The following is a 17,986-nucleotide window of genomic DNA, read 5'->3' as shown; positions in this document are numbered from 1 at the left end:
TTACTCTATTCAGGGGAAGAAAGTCTCCGTCCGCTCTGGTTCTGTTCACACCGCCAAATCCATCACACAATACCAAAAGCCCCACTGCAAGGGGTGTCCTAATGGTTGGACACTCCCTGAAGAGAAACCCACATGTTACACACAGAAATAATGCTGCAGATATGTGCACCAGTCCTATGTACCAGGCATGACCAGAGACCCAATCTACGCCCCCCACCCCTACTATTACACCATATGGTTCTGGTCTGACCAGCAGTACCCCGAGCAGTCACTAGCTGGGGTGTAATGAATGACGTTCTGGCGGGCAGTGGTCCACAACTTGTGCAGACGATCATGTTCTCTGAATGGCGGTGCCTTTCCTGTAAGTGAGATAATTCCTACTAAAAATCAATTTATTGCTGCGCCGTCATCTTCTCGTTCATTCCCTTAGATGGCGAGATCGTCAGCGTGTGCAGCAACACAATGAGCTATTCATAAAAGCCGATCCAGGGTAACACCTTGCGTCCCCGGCAGCCACACAGCGAGGTAAGCGATACAGCGGGGGACACCCTACACCAGCGAGCGCAGGCCGGGGCACGTCACCGAGGGCGGACAGGTGGGGGCTGAGGATGTACAGGTAGCAAGGATTGCTGCAATCCCAGGTAATGGTGCAGATTGTCCTTATTGTGACGCCTCCTCCAGTATCAGTACAGGAACACAACAGCAACGTTTCGGAAGGTGCACACAGACGCGCCATGAGTGGTGCCGGAAAATCCTTTTATGTGTCACTAGGACCATAGACCGATTCTTTCATGATTAAAAATAAAAAAAATCCGGACATTAACCCCTCGAGAGCTGGTCTTAATATTCAATCAGCAGCAGATGAGCCGATCCATTGTTCTGTCCAGCCGGCTGCTTTAAAGGGATGCAACAAGTCACTGGAAAATCACTGGCTCAGACAGCGGAACTTTACCGGGCTGGCAAGAGCTGGAGGGCCACACTGCGATTAGTAATTAGTCCTTGTGTCGGCAACGCATGTGACTACTGCAAGGAAAAAGGGAAGAATGAACCAGCACTGCACATGTACGGCCGAGCACAGGACACAGCACAGGCCCCTGCAGCATGGCGGCCCACAAAGCAGCCGGTGTGACCAAGAACAGTAATAGGGGGCGACCTGGTCACTGCCTCGGAGAAGAGTTTATAGAGCAGAGGAGAACACACACCGCTAGTGTAAAGGCCCCGTCACACGCACAGATAAATCTTTGGCAGATCTGTGGTTGCAGTGAAATCATGGACATATTGTTCCATTTGTACACAGCCACAAACCTGACACTGATTGTCCACAATTTTGCTGCAACCACAGATCAGCCAAAGATGTATCTCTGTGTGTAAAGTGGCCTTAAAGCACAACGACGATCTGTAAAGACGTGAAAGGACAGAGGGTCGTCCCCCCACATACATTGCTTATATAGGGCTAATAAAAGGAGAGCTCCACATCTATGCAAAGAACTGGGGTAAACGACAAAGCCACAACACCTTCTGTACAATGTAATCTATGTGGGCAGTACTCTGCAGGCTTCAGAGCTGAAATCTACCAACACATTCTGACATTCCCTGCACACAGCTTCACATGGTTGATTGCATTCCAGCAATTGTCATCTTTTCTGCAGATCCCATACAGTTATCTGATCTGTCACCTGCACCAGGTAACAAGAGCAATTTACACAGCAAGGCCACCAGCAGAATTGTGAATGCAGCTCTGGAGTATAATGCAGGATGTAACTCAGGATAAGTAAATGTACACAGTGACTGCACCCGCACACTAGCGAGTGCAGCTCTGGAGTATAATACAGGAGGTAACTCAGGATCAGTAATGTAATTATGTATACACAGTGACTGCACCAACAGAATAGTGCGTGCAGCTCTGGAGGAGGTTACTCAGGATCAGTAATGTAATTATGTATACACAGCGAGTGCAACAGCAGAATAGTGAGTGCAGCTCTGGAGTATAATACAGGAGGTAACTCAGGATCAGTAATGTATGTACACAGCGAGTGCAACAGTAGAATAGTGAGTGCAGCTCTGGTGTATAATACAGGATGTCTAGGTGCAATCAATATTTGATTAACAAAGCTTACAAACTCTCAGAGATAGAGATATATATAATATTTTTTTTTATTTCTCAGCCAAGAAAAGTGGGGTGATTGCTATCTATGTGGCAATTGTGCCATTGTCTAGTATGACATGTTTTTTCCCCCCTCAATTTCTACAGTCACTTACAGTGTTCTATGCTACAGAACTGTAATATGTCAGTACAAAACAGTACTTTTTTTCCTCTTGCACCCATACACTCATTGGAGAGTCTCGTCCCATATACACGGCCAGGTGCAATATTTTCCTCGGGCCGATTACAGCTGAGGAGGGGAACAAAAATAAAAGAAGACCTGCCCTGTCTCATTGGATATCATGGGTCCAAGTGCAATGTGTTTGTTTTTTTGCATTGCACTTGCCTGCTTTATATGTAGGTGGGAGCGAATACAGACCCACTGAATCTCTTTTGGATTGCATGGGGGGGGGGGGGAGTTCTGACATAATGGCCCTAAAGAAACTGCTGGGAGAAGAGTTTGCAACAAGTACAAAGTCACTGGAAAGTCAGCTACAAGACATTGATGGGGCAGTAAGGGGAAGCCATCACCTGCGGCCACCAGAGTCCAGATGAGGCAGGTAGTCAAAACCCCTCGACTGACCGCAAAAAAAGCAAGATTAGGGGGCAGCCGGCAGCGAATGTCACAGTAAACACTGAAGGTCTCTAGGCCCGAGCCTCAAGACGTCACCTCTACTCACCCAAACCACACAAGAATAGTCATCTTGGAAAAGATTAACATCATAAGAAACCAAAAAACAGTTGAGTGATGAACCTGTAACTTTTAATCGCCAGAGCCCCTGTAAAATCTTTAGTGGGATGTGAAGTGCCGAACACAATCTCCAGATCATCAATAATTGGGCTAAGATTCCTCAGGAACGCTGCCATAGCTAGTGATGGGTGTTTGATGCATCACATATGTAGCAGGTTATAACAGCCAGAGGGGCTCTACTCATTACTAAAGACCCTTGTCATGAAGGGGAGAACAGTTCGGATTGCCCCTGTACCCGACACTCGCTGCAGATCAGCCCTATATGTGCAATGTGCTGCGCGGCCCCCAGTAATAGGATCTACGATCCTAATAAAGCTGATAAACCAATTACACTCCAGTACTTGGTCTCCATTGTGCAGTTCCTAATCCCATGGGTTCAGTTACTTGACCGTCGCTATAAAGGCGCATGTCCCGGTCCTGCGGTGCCACGTGAACCTGTTTACCAGATTAAGCCGCTGCCACTGATCTCATCGCTGCTGAGTAAGATCCTTGTCCGCGAGCCCCTTTAATTTGTGTCTTTGCTTGAAACAAACAGCTCTGTATCTGAGGAGGTTGTGAAATCCGAAAACCAATATCCTTTTCAGGCGCAGAGCAAACAAATTAGAGAAGGGGAAATAAATAAATGATGGCAGGGAGAATTCCCAGCTCATTCTTCCAGGATCAGCTGTAGTGAAACACTCCATTCACAGCAGGATTACGTCCCGAAACGCGAACCCCCGACATTACTGATGCCCTGCACCAATGCTGCACACACACGGGGCCCAGTGTATACAGCAGGATTACGTCCCGAAACGCGAACCCCCGACATTACTGATGCCCTGCACCAATGCTGCACACACACGAGGCCCAGTGTATATAGCAGGATTACGCCCCGAAACGCTAACCCCCGACACATTACTGATGCCCTGCACCAATGCTGCACATACACGGGGCCCAGTGTATACAGCAGCACTACGTACCGAGACGCTAACCCCCGACACATTACTGATGCCCTGCACCAATGCTGCACATACACGGGGCCCAGTGTATACCGTAGGATTACGCCCCGAAACGCAAACCCCCGACATTACTGATGCCCTGCACCAATGCTGCACATACACGGGGCCCAGTGTATACAGCAGGATTACGCCCCGAAACGCAAACCCCCGACATTACTGATGCCCTGCACCAATGCTGCACACACACGGGGCCCCAGTGTATACAGCAGGATTACGTCCCGAGACGCGAACCCTCGACACATTACTGATGCCCTGCACCAATGCTGCACATACACGGGGCCCAGTGTATACAGCAGCACTACGTCCCGAGACGCTAACCCCCGACACATTACTGATGCCCTGCACCAATGCTGCACATACACGGGGCCCAGTGTATACAGCAGCACTACGTCCCGAGACGCTAACCCCCGACACATTACTGATGCCCTGCACCAATGCTGCACATACACGGGGCCCAGTGTATACAGCAGCACTACGTCCCGAGACGCGAACCCCCGACACATTACTGATGTCCTGCACCAATGCTGCACATACACATACATATGTATGCAGAACCAGGCCGACATCGGTTCCCATGGATAGGTGTTCCCACTATTCGGAGCAGTCGCTAATGTCCAGGATTTCCACCAAACTCCCGTATGGAGGAGCCGAATGCTCCGGTCATTGATCTCTGCAGGTTTGATATCTCTCTGCACTTTGTACTACGTGATTAAACTTGATAATGGGCCAGTGATCAGCTCAGCATGGCCACAGGTCAGTACTCAGGCTGCGGCCCCCTCCCGTCACCATACGACACTTCACTGGGTGGGCGACTTCCAGAGCAACCCTCTGAGCCGCCGCCACCGGAACAACAGTCACTTGTGGGATAAATATACCAGGAGGATCTGATGACATTGACATTACCACCCGCACGAAGGCTAAAAACAGCACAGCAAGGCCACGGCAGAGCCGGCAGCCCAACACCCCGGGGCAGTAGATAGATGACAGCGCGTCCGGCAAGTCAGCGGAAACCATTTATCAACATAGTCGTGTAAAAACAAGATCAGAAACTCGCAATGCCCCCAAACTACTACATACCTTTAGGTGGCGCTGCAACCTCCCGCAATTATAACACCCACAGCGCTGTACCAGCAGCGAGACACAACCTGCCCCAAAGAGCTGACCGTCTAAACCCAGGACAGGAAACGTGACCAGTTCTGTCTCCATCACAATCCTGATCGCAAGCAGAGCAGATCACAGCTCCGCCAGCAGCGGCCACTACAGGAGGCAGACGGTATTACACAAGCACTGAGAGCCGCACTTGGCATGACATGTGCAAAGAAAAGCACTGACCCTTAACAATAATCAATCTACATTCACTCTTCGATAATCTGCCTGTTTTTCCCATTTTTTATTTATTTTATTTTTTATTTTATTTTTTGTTTTCTATACTGTACTACATGCATATCTGTACAATTTCATGTAATAAATGTATAGATGTAATTTCTGCACTTAATAGCTCTATTATGTGTATTATACAATTGAAGTTGTGATCATGATATGTATGTCCCGCTAGCTGTATTATTTCTTTTTCCTTGTTCAGATATATTCTCTCTCTTATGAGACTATGTGATATATATCTTCTTATCATGATCCGGCCATTGTGCAGTGATCCTTCCGAGTCTATTTGCTTGCATAGCATTTCCTATTTTCTATATTTTTCATCCCCCTTATGGCTGGGTGGTTGACGCATGTGCCGTTTGCCTGGATTTCCTTGTTCTCCCGGGCGCGTCTCTATGGCGACGGGGACGCCGGGTTTAATTACCCGGCGTTCTGAGTGGCCATGACGTGTCCGTGAGGCGGGACTTCCGGTCGGCTGGCGGCGCACGCGTCTGATTGTCTGCCCAATCAGCTGGGGGATGAAGGCCTATTTTAATGGCACCCCCGTTGTTTCCGGTCACACCCCCTGACGAAGGTACACTCCGAAATGCGCATCGGGCGCATTCCCTCCGCAGTCTTCTAATCTAGGTAATGTTATTATCGTATGATTGCCTTGTTCTAATCAGTGGTTACTACCCTTGAATTGGTGGCTGCATGCTGCTTTTTACCGCCATGCTGTAATTGAATTATGTGGATCTTTTGATCTCCAGCAACTAGTAGCATTGCATGCCCCTGTTGGACTGATCTACACCACTGCTGCTGGAAAAACACATTGACCCTAATGTGAGAATACACATATATATTGTATTATCTTAAATTTCTCTCACTATAATTATTTTTTGTGGTCCTTGTGCCTTCCCGCTGCGGTGTGGTTTTCCACCACCAACATGGATACATGCTTACATGGTGTATTCTATATGATACATTCCTCTCTACATTGAGAGGTTAAATATTGTTATCCATGGCTTCCTCTTATATATACTAGGTTCTCTAGTTTATTTCTATATTACATCTTATATTAAGAGTTGCCCTGGCGCACCATCTCTGTGAGCATGTGTTTCTGATCTGTGGGTCACCATTCCCTGGTTAGATATGACAATATACCATTTTTTGTATATAACTGGTACATTGCTACCATTTTTGTACTGTCTGTGGTGATGTATACCGTTTCTTCTCCCCCATCACCTCTCTGCATGTTCTAAATCTCAATATGAAAATAAAAATGAGTTGAACCGTTGATCGCCCCTCACTTGTGTTTGTTTTTGTCTGCTGTTAGCGATTTGGTTCACATATTACAGTCCCTTTCTGCGTAGCATATGATGTGTATATTTTATTGATATATATATCAATATATATGTATACTTTATAATATGCAGTTGTCTATGCCATTATGTATTCTGTCAGGACACGGCTGATCATGCACACATCTAGGCCAAGCGCCATCCACTGGTGTGAAGAAGTTACCCCATGGTGGTGACTGCAGTCACCCCTCCTAAACAGAAAGGTGCCAACAGCAGCGCTGGGGTCAGAGGTGCGCGCGTCTCAGGGCATCTCATCCTGACCATAAGAAAACGAGTTCCATAAATAACCCCCTTCCCGCTAACGAATCCCATCCCCTGCAGCTTCACGTCTGTTACACTCCATCACCAGATAACATGGGGTCACTAACATTCTCCACTTTGGTCAGACCAGATCATCGCTGTCACATGCACTGGTGGAGATGACGGTGACCCCGGTAGCTCTCCCCCATGATCGGGAGGAGGCTCCTGCAGAGCAGATACGAGCCGCTTACTAATTCCTCCTGAGTCTCGGGTGGAAATCTCGGCTCTCTCCAAACAAAGGCCAAATATAGTAGAAGCGTCTTCTCCCTGAGCCACGGAGGCGTCAGAGCGCAGGAGGATTCCCGGGATGTAAATCCTCGGGTTTCTGTGCTTGGCCAAAGGGTCCTGGCCTAGATTATTCCATCTGTAGATCAACGGTGAGAGATGTGCACAGCCACACTGACAAGAGCCATCAGTGAAAAGACCCCCCCCCCCAAATCCACAGAGGTCATGAGCCCTTAGACAGAGGAAACTGATTACTGAGGCCGCTGCAGCACCTCTTAGATGCCAGTCTTATCAGACCCTCGCCCATGCATTACTAAAACACACCAGTCACTAAGCAAAGAAAACACACCCCGCACGCCCTAAAGACACCGAGCGCCTGACATCGACAGCGTCACATACAGAGAAGGATCAAACACATCTGCGGAACCAAGGGCATTATAGGAGTTGTAGTTCAAAACTGCAGAGCCTGCACTAGGGGGCCAGCCGCCTGCACTAGGGGGCCAGCCGCCTGCACTAGGGGGCCAGCCGCCTGCACTAGGGGGCCAGCCGCCTGCACTAGGGGGCCAGCCGCCTGCACTAGGGGGCCAGCCGCCGCGTCCACAGGTTGTTACTAACATGTCAAAGTTATCAGTACCACAGCACCAGCCTGAAGTCTAATTATAATGTAGCCCCCCCTACCAGACATCAGGTGCTCCCCCGGCCCCTGTCTGTACCCATAAACTGTTCAGCTGCTTCTTGTTGGCGATAAAGGGCCAATGTCAATCTGTATATAAGGCTTGATCGTCCCTCTGCTAGTTCTTCCAGGCAGCCACTTTCCAATGTAGACAGTCCCAGCATGCCATGCACATTTGGACTTGTAGTTTTCACATGAGGACAACCACAAGCTACAGAAGACCTGGAATATACAGTCAGGCAGTGGTCACCCTCAGGGCATGCTGGGTAATCCCACTATGGAGGAAGCAGGGTCCTGTGTGCCACACTGTGTCTGCACTGGAAGCACCGGTCACTATGCAGCCGCAGATCCGACAAGGTGGTGACAAAATCTGTCAGGGGCAACCACAGACTCCGAGCACCAGGTCAAAAAGAGTGGGGGGTCCGGGTACTTACACCCCACTAAGCATAGAAGACTCAGTACTGAATCCCCTATTGGTCAGCAGCCCGTCCCCCATACTTAGCATAGCATCTCCCGTCACCGCAGTCTGCAAACCCAAAAGGAACCGACCCGGAAAACGTCCACTGCCAGGACAGGACTAGAACCCATAACTGCTTATAAGGATCCGGTGTGGCCTACGGACCACCATAGATCACACACCCGTGCAGTCCGTGGTGTGTGACTGCAGCATGTGTGCTGTATGAGGGGACGGCACTGACACTGCAGGAGCCAAGACCCCCAGACAGAGGAACAACTGCTCACACTGGTCCCGTCTGTTACTGCACATCACCCAGCACATTACAGTGGCCGCGCCGGCTCGTCAGCAGATGGCAAGCTCTGCGGCCAAGAGACCACACACGGCCACTGGGTGACAGGTCTGACACCTGCAAGGACTCAGTGACTCTCCCCATCACCCCAGTAGCCAAACACAACACAGGACAGAAATCTCAGAAGTACTCACACCCCCATCTCGAGTAATCCTACACCAGGCATTAGAGAAGAAAGAACCGCATACTAATAAGTATTCACACCTGGCACCAGGGAGATACAAGTACTCACACCCCCATCTCCAGCTCTCCTACACCAGGCATTAGAGAAGAAAGAACCGCATACTAATAAGTACTCACACCCCCATCTCCAGCAATCCTACACCAGGCATTATAGAAGAAAGAACCGCATACTAATAAGTATTCACACCCGGCACCAGGGAGATACAAGTACTCACACCCCCATCTCCAGCTCTCCTACACCAGGCATTAGAGAAGAAAGAACCGCATACTAATAAGTATTCACACCCGGCACCAGGGAGATACAAGTACTCACACCCCCATCTCCAGCTCTCCTACACCAGGCATTAGAGAAGAAAGAACCGCATACTAATAAGTATTCACACCCGGCACCAGGGAGATACAAGTACTCACACCCCCATCTCCAGCTCTCCGACACCAGGCATTAGAGAAGAAAGAACCGCATACTAATAAGTATTCACACCCGGCACCAGGGAGATACAAGTACTCACACCCCCATCTCCAGCACCAGGCATTAGAGAAGAAAGAACCGCATACTAATAAGTACTCACACCCCCATCTCCAGCTCTCCTACACCAGGCATTAGAGAAGAAAGAACCGCATACTAATAAGTATTCACACCCCCATCTCCAGCTCTCCAACACCAGGCATTAGAGAAGAAAGAACCGCATACTAATAAGTACTCACACCCGGCACCAGGGAGATACAAGTACTCACACCCCCATCTCCAGCTCTCCTACACCAGGCATTAGAGAAGAAAGAACCGCATACTAATAAGTATTCACACCCGGCACCAGTGACCAGGGAGATACAAGTACTCACACCCCCATCTCCAGCTCTCCTACACCAGGCATTAGAGAAGAAAGAACCGCATACTAATAAGTACTCACACCCGGCACCAGGGAGATACAAGTACTCACACCCCCATCTCCAGCTCTCCTACACCAGGCATTAGAGAAGAAAGAACCGCATACTAATAAGTATTCACACCCGGCACCAGTGACCAGGGAGATACAAGTACTCACACCCCCATCTCCAGCTCTCCTACACCAGGCATTAGAGAAGAAAGAACCGCATACTAATAAGTACTCACACCCGGCACCAGGGAGATACAAGTACTCACACCCCCATCTCCAGCTCTCCTACACCAGGCATTAGAGAAGAAAGAACCGCATACTAATAAGTACTCACACCCCCATCTCCAGCTCTCCGACACCAGGCATTAGAGAAGAAAGAACCGCATACTAATAAGTATTCACACCCGGCACCAGTGACCAGGGAGATACAAGTACTCACACCCCCATCTCCAGCTCTCCTACACCAGGCATTAGAGAAGAAAGAACCGCATACTAATAAGTACTCACACCCGGCACCAGGGAGATACAAGTACTCACACCCCCATCTCCAGCTCTCCTACACCAGGCATTAGAGAAGAAAGAACCGCATACTAATAAGTACTCACACCCCCATCTCCAGCTCTCCGACACCAGGCATTAGAGAAGAAAGAACCGCATACTAATAAGTATTCACACCCGGCACCAGTGACCAGGGAGATACAAGTACTCACTCCCCCATCTCTCTAGAGCATCGGCCCTGCTGCCAAAGGGCAACACAAAGACAGGAATCTGAGCACCCCCAAGTATTCATACCCCGCCATGCACTCGGGGGGTCCCCTCGGAGATGGCGCTCGGGGGTCCCCTCGGAAACAGGCCCCGGCGCTCCTCTCGGTAACGAGCCCCCGGGGTCCCCTCAGTGATGGCCCCCGAGCCCTGGGTCTCTATGGTAATGGCCCCCGGGTCTCCATGGTAACCACCAGCAGCCTAGGAGCAGTCAGAGGCAGCCGTGAGGGGCGTCACTGCCTCCTGCGCTCCGGGCCTCGGCCCCAGGCCCCGCTCCCCGCCCTCCTCCCGCTTCCCTCACCCCTCAGCGCCCTCCGCTCGGCCGCCTCTCACCCCCGGCTGCTCCTCGGCCCCTCCGCCTCCTCGCCCCGCCGCGGACACTCACCCTCCAGCAGGCGGCTGATCAGACTGTCCACGTTCAGCTCTCCGTCCGCCATTTTGCGCTTCCCTCACCGTCCACCACCAGAGCCGAGCAGTGCAAGCCGGGCGGAGCCGCGTCACAACACGATATGGACACGCCCAGCAGGCGGGGACAGCGGCGGAGGGGCAGCCAATCACTACTAAGAGGGCGTCACGTAAAAGAACCACGCCTCCTTCACAGAAACAATGGCGAGTGGGCAGAAACACAAACTGTGGGCGGGAACAAATAATGTCTAATTCCAGCCCCGCCCTTGTAGGAGGGGCTTTGGAGGCATCCCGCTCTTTCCCCCCCCCCTCCCGGCCACACCCCCGGCTTCAGTTGCGGTCCGCGTCCTTGCTCTGCGCGCTCTTCCCCATAGCCCCGCCCCGCCACCCGCCCGTTGTCATGGAGACTCCGAAGGAGGATGAATAGCGCTGGGTTTGGCCTGAGTCTCTTCAGCGGCTGTCATGGCGACAGTGACGTCACTGGGACTGATCCGGGTTGTTTTTCACTTGAGGCAAAGGGAGGAGGAGAGACCCGGAGAGTGAGGAGCGTCCGTCTCCTCCCCGGGCCCGGACTGATAGTCACCGGCGATAATACACCGGACAGGGGGAGACACCGAGGAGACCGCCACACCGGACACTGCGGGGTAGACTCGCGGCTCCCTCTCCGCCATTAGTGTTTACAGTAAATGTGCTTCCCCCGACGTGTCAGTAACAACCACACACAAGTAAACAATGGCATTCATCAAGATATCAGGTACACCGGCCAGTGATCAGGAGCGAGCGTACACCGGCCAGTGATCAGGAGGGAGTGTACACCGGCCAGTGATCAGGAGCGAGCGTACACCGGCCAGTGATCAGGAGCGAGCGTACACCGGCCAGTGATCAGGAGCGAGCGTACACCAGCCAGTGATCAAGAGCGAGCATACACCGGCCAGTGATCAGGAGCGAGCGTACACCGGCCAGTGATCAGGAGCGAGCATACACCGACCAGTGATCAGGAGCGAGCGTACACCGACCAGTGATCAGGAGCGAGCGTACACCGGCCAGTGATCAGGAACGAGCGTACACTGGCCAGTGATCAGGAGCGAGCGTACACCGGCCAGTGATCAGGAACGAGCGTACACCGGCCAGTGATCAGGAGCGAGCGTACACCGGCCAGTGATCAGGAGCGAGCGTACACCCACCAGTAATGGTGAGAGAGTGCAAACCGGCCAATGATCAGGAGCGAATGTAAACCTGCCAATGATTAGGAGCAAGAGAAAACCAGCCAATGATCATGAGCAAGCATTCACCAGCCAATATTCAGGAGTGAGTGTGCGCTTGCCAATGATCAGGAGTGAGTGTGCGCTTGCCAATGATCAGGAGTGAGTGTGCGCTTGCCAATGATCAGGCACAAGAGTGCATTGGTCAATAATCGGGAGCGACTGTACACAAGCCAATAATCTGTACCAAGCATATGGTGGCCAATGATCGAGAGCGAGTATACAACTGCCAATAATCGGCAGCAAGTGTGCACTGGCCACTGATCGGCAGCTTGTGTACACTAGCCAATGACTGGGACTGAATACCGGCGGCCAGTGATGGAGAGCGAGTCAGCCAATGATCGGGAGAGGATGTACTTTGCGAAGTGATTGTTCATTGGCAATGAGCATACGCCAGTCAATGATCGTCAGCAAGTATGCATTGGCCAATGGTGGGCAGCGTGCATAGAATAGCCAATGATCTGGAGCGAGTGCAGTAGCGAACGTTTGTCGGCCAAAGATTGGCAGCAAGCATGCAGTTGCCAGTTATAGGGAGCTAGCGTACACCGGCCAAAGATCAAGAGTTAGTGTAGATCGGCGAATGATCGGAAGCAAGCACACACTAACCAATGATCTGTAGCGAGTGTGCACCTGCCAATGATCAGCAGCGAGCGCACAACAGCCAATCATTGGGAGCTAGCGTGCTCTAGCCAATGATCGATAGGCAGAGTGCACCGGCCAGTCATCAGGAGAAAGCAAATATTGTCCGTGTGACTACACCGGCAATGATTAGAGCGGATGTACACAGACGAATGATCAAGAGCGAGCATACATCATCCAATGATCAGGAGCGAGTGTACATGGACCAATGATCAGGAGCGAGTGTACATGGACCAATGATCAGGAGCGAGCGTACACTGACCAGTGATCAGGAGCGAGCGTACACCGGCCAGTGATCAGGAGCGAGCGTACACCGGCCAGTGATCAGGAGCGAGCGCACACCGACCAGTGATCAGGAGCGAGCGTACACTGACCAGTGATCAGGAGCGAGCGTACACCGACCAGTGATCAGGAGCGAGCGTACACTGACCAGTGATCAGGAGCGAGTCTACACCGGCCAGTGATCAGGAGCGAGCGTACACCGGCCAGTGATCAGGAGCGAGCGCAAACTGGCCAGTGATCAGGAGCGAGCGCAAACCGGCCAGTGATCAGGAGCGAGCGTACACCGGCCAGTGATCAGGAGCGAGCGTACACCGACCAGTGATCAGGAGCGAGCGTACACCGACCAGTGATCATGAGCGAGCGTACACCGGCCAGTGATCAGGAGCGAGCGTACATCGGCCAGTGATCAGAAGCGAGCGTACACCGGCCAGTGATCAGGAGCGAGCGCAAACCGACCAACGATCAGGAGCAAGCGTACAGCGGCCAGTGAGCTGGAGTGATCGTACACCGGCCAGTGAGCAGGAGTCATCGTACACCAGCCAATGATCAAGAGCGAGTGTATGATTTATCAGGTGTGAGCATACACCGACCAATGATCAAGAGTGAGCAAACACAGGCCAGTAATCAGGAACGAGCGTACACCGGTCAGTGATCAGGAGCAAGCGTACACCAGCCAGTGATCAGGAGCGAGCATACACCATCCAGTGACCAGGAGCGAGCGCACACCGACCAATGCTCAAGAGCGTGCGTATGTCGGCCAGTGGTCAGAAGTGAGCCTACATCGTCAAATGATCAGAAGCAAGCGTACACCGGCCAGTGATCAAGATAAGCATACATCGGCCAGTAATCAGGAATGAGCATACATTGGTCAATGATCAGGAGTGAGCGTACACAGGTCAGTGATCGGGAGGGAGTGTACACCGGCCAATGATCGAGAGCAAGCGTACACTGGCCAGTCATAAGGAGCAAGCGCAAACCGGCCAGTGATCAGGAGCGAGCATTCAACCACCAGTAATGGTGAGAGAGTGCAAACCGGCCAATGATCGGGAGCGAGCGTACACCGGCCAGTGATCGGGAGCGAGCATACACCGGCCAGTGATCAGGAGCGAACGTACACTGGTCAATGATCAGGAGGGAGCGTACACCGGCCAATGATTGAGAGCGAGCGTACACCGGCCAGTGATCAGGAGCGAGCGTACACCCACCACTAATGGTGAGAGAATGCAAACCGGCCAATGATCAGGAGCGAATGTAAACCTGCCAATGATTAGGAGCAAGAGAAAACCAGCCAATGATCATGAGCAAGCATTCACCAGCCAATATTCAGGAGTGAGTGTGCGCTTGCCAATGATCAGGAGTGAGTGTGCGCTTGCCAATGATCAGGCACAAGAGTGCATTGGTCAATAATCGGGAGCGACTGTACACAAGCCAATATCTGTACCAAGCATATGGTGGCCAGTGATCGAGAGCGAGTATACATCTGCCAATAATCGGCAGCAAGTGTGCACTGGCCACTGATCGTGTACACTAGCCAATGACTGGGACTGAATACCGGCGGCCAGTGATGGAGAGCGAGTCAGCCAATGATCGGGAGAGGATGTACTTTGCGAAGTGATTGTACATTGGCAATGAGCATACGCCAGTCAATGATCGTCAGCAAGTATGCATTGGCCAATGGTGGGCAGCGTGCATAGAATAGTCAATGATCTGGAGCGAGTGCAGTAGCGAACGTTTGTCGGCCAAAGATTGGCAGCAAGCATACAGTTGCCAGTTATAGGGAGCTAGCGTACACCGGCCAAAGATCAAGAGTTAGTGTAGATCGGCGAATGATCGGAAGCAAGCACACACTAACCAATGATCTGTAGCGAGTGTGCACCTGCCAATGATCAGCAGCGAGCGCACAACAGCCAATCATTGGGAGCTAGCGTGCTCTAGCCAATGATCGATAGGCAGAGTGCACCGGCCAGTCATCAGGAGAGAGCAAATATTGTCCGTGTGACTACACCGGCAATGATTAGAGCGGATGTACACAGACGAATGATCAAGAGCGAGCATACATCATCCAATGATCAGGAGCGAGTGTACATGGACCAATGATCAGGAGCGAGTGTACATGGACCAATGATCAGGAGCGAGTGTACATCAGCCAGTGATCAGGAGCGAGCATACATCAGCCAGTGATCAGGAGCGAGCATACATCAGCCAATGATCAGGAGCGAGTGTACATCAGCCAATGATCAGGAGCGAGTGTTAAAAAATATACTCTTAAATATATTTTTCTTCAAATACGTAAAGGCGCATGAAAGAAAGGACTTCAAAAATGTAAAAAATAAATATTTTATCTATTTAAAAATGGTTGCCAGGGTTCAGTTACAGAAAGGAAAAATAATATACTTTGATAGCTTACGCAAAGAGTTCATTTAGTCCATACTGATCAATGGGAAGTCTTTACCCATCTCTCTTTGGGTCCTGAATGGCAAGGCAGGGGGTGTCATCCCTTAGGCCGGACAGCGTGTCTTCATCTTGCAGCACTGGAGTCTTCTGACCGCAGGCAATGTGGAGGAGCGAGCGAGTAGCCCCCTCCATCGTGTATTATATACCAGCTGTTCAGTCCATATAGGGTGTTTAGTTGAATATATAATTCCATATTACGTAACCTTCTGGAAGCTTCGGGAAGGATTTATATATATCCTTCCATGTCAGTACTCAAGTATACTCAATATAGATATTTTAATACTTATTCCTTATAAAAACTTAATTAATAAACTATGCCCTCCAACATAAACAGAACTGTGAACTTATATGTCCTTCTATAAAATATTTGATAACTAGATGTATTAATTTTAATGTTTTTACAGCGAGTGTACATGGACCAATGATCAGGAGCGAGTGTACATGGACCAATGATCAGGAGCGAGTGTACATGGACCAATGATCAGGAGCGAGTGTACATGGACCAATGATCAGGAGCGAGTGTACATGGACCAATGATCAGGAGCGAGTGTACATGGACCAATGATCAGGAGCGAGTGTACATGGACCAATGATCAGGAGCGAGTGTACATAGACCAATGATCAGGAGCGAGTGTACATCAGCCAATGATCAGGAGCGAGTGTACATCAGCCAATGATCAGGAGCGAGTGTACATCAGCCAGTGATCAGGAGCGAGCATACATCAGCCAATGATCAGGAGCGAGTGTACATCAGCCAATGATCAGGAGCGAGTGTACATGGACCAATGATCAGGAGCGAGTGTACATCAGCCAATGATCAGGAGCGAGTGTACATCAGCCAATGATCAGGAGCGAGTGTACATCAGCCAGTGATCAGGAGCGAGCATACATCAGCCAATGATCAGGAGCGAGTGTACATCAGCCAATGATCAGGAGCGAGTGTACATGGACCAATGATCAGGAGCGAGTGTACATGGACCAATGATCAGGAGCGAGTGTACATCAGACAGTGATCAGGAGCGAGTGTACATCAGACAGTGATCAGCAGCGAGTGTACATCAGCCAATGATCAGGAGCAAGTGTACATCAGCCAATGATCAGGAGCGAGTGTACATGGACCAATGATCAGGAGCGAGTGTACATGGACCAATGATCAGGAGCGAGTGTACATGGACCAATGATCAGGAGCGAGTGTACATGGACCAATGATCAGGAGCGAGTGTACATGGACCAATGATCAGGAGCGAGTGTACATGGACCAATGATCAGGAGCGAGTGTACATGGACCAATGATCAGGAGCGAGTGTACATAGACCAATGATCAGGAGCGAGTGTACATCAGCCAATGATCAGGAGCGAGTGTACATCAGCCAATGATCAGGAGCGAGTGTACATCAGCCAGTGATCAGGAGCGAGCATACATCAGCCAATGATCAGGAGCGAGTGTACATCAGCCAATGATCAGAAGCGAGTGTACATGGACCAATGATCAGGAGCGAGTGTACATCAGCCAATGATCAGGAGCGAGTGTACATCAGCCAATGATCAGGAGCGAGTGTACATCAGCCAGTGATCAGGAGCGAGCATACATCAGCCAATGATCAGGAGCGAGTGTACATCAGCCAATGATCAGGAGCGAGTGTACATGGACCAATGATCAGGAGCGAGTGTACATGGACCAATGATCAGGACCGAGTGTACATCAGACAGTGATCAGGAGCGAGTGTACATCAGACAGTGATCAGCAGCGAGTGTACATCAGCCAATGATCAGGAGCAAGTGTACATCAGCCAATGATCAGGAGCGAGTGTACATGGACCAATGATCAGGAGCGAGTGTACATGGACCAATGATCAGGAGCGAGTGTACATCAGACAGTGATCAGGAGCGAGTGTACATCAGACAGTGATCAAGAGCGTGTGAACTCCATTGGAAGTGCTCTACAAACACATCTCAGCTTCCTGGAGCCCGGTGGGAGTGACATTGCGGGGTCCTATACAGATGGAATGTCAGATCGTAAGACATTACAATTCGAGGCGCTATCGACCAGAGCGGGGGGTGTCACGTATCGGACCCTCATCGTGACTATTGTTATAAAATTCATTCAAAACAAGTTTCTATGGTGATGGGTGTGGAGGGCGCTCGTCGCTCGCCGGAGCTGGTGCCTTGCGTTTTTGTTCATAACTGATTCATCACTACTGTGACAATGGTGGAGGACCCTCCGCAACAGTAAGGAACAAATACACGTGCCCCTGCATGCCAAATCTCCCAATGACCCGTCCCCCGCACCTCCACCCCTGTCTAGGTAAGTCTCCTCCATGTGATATTTGGTCTTTGTCACATTTATCTGGGCTTTACGGGCAAAATCTGAAATACTGCCATGATGGCAGCTATATATTGTCACACTGAGTTTTGCTCAAAACGCACCGTTTGTCATGGGCGGCATCAGACGCTGTTCACACTACAGATCCTGACACTCCACACTATGGTTTGTCTGCTGTTTCTAAG

At 50.7% G+C, this 17,986-nt stretch overlaps 1 protein-coding gene across 1 annotated transcript in view; it reads right to left on the bottom strand.

The window, feature by feature from the left end:
• PPP1CB (protein phosphatase 1 catalytic subunit beta) overlaps positions 1-10,992 on the bottom strand; it is a 65,806-nt gene extending 54,814 nt beyond the window's left edge. The window contains exon 1 of the mRNA XM_075339037.1: positions 10,822-10,992. Coding sequence (XP_075195152.1) covers positions 10,822-10,873 — 52 coding nt within the window. The 5' untranslated portion in view covers positions 10,874-10,992. The remainder of the gene's footprint in view (positions 1-10,821) is intronic.
• Between the last annotated feature and the right edge of the window lie 6,994 nt (positions 10,993-17,986).

This window comes from Anomaloglossus baeobatrachus, chromosome 3, assembly GCF_048569485.1.
Source record: "Anomaloglossus baeobatrachus isolate aAnoBae1 chromosome 3, aAnoBae1.hap1, whole genome shotgun sequence".
NCBI classification, from domain to species: Eukaryota; Metazoa; Chordata; class Amphibia; order Anura; family Aromobatidae; genus Anomaloglossus; species Anomaloglossus baeobatrachus.
This window is presented reverse-complemented; position numbering and strand designations above follow the sequence as displayed.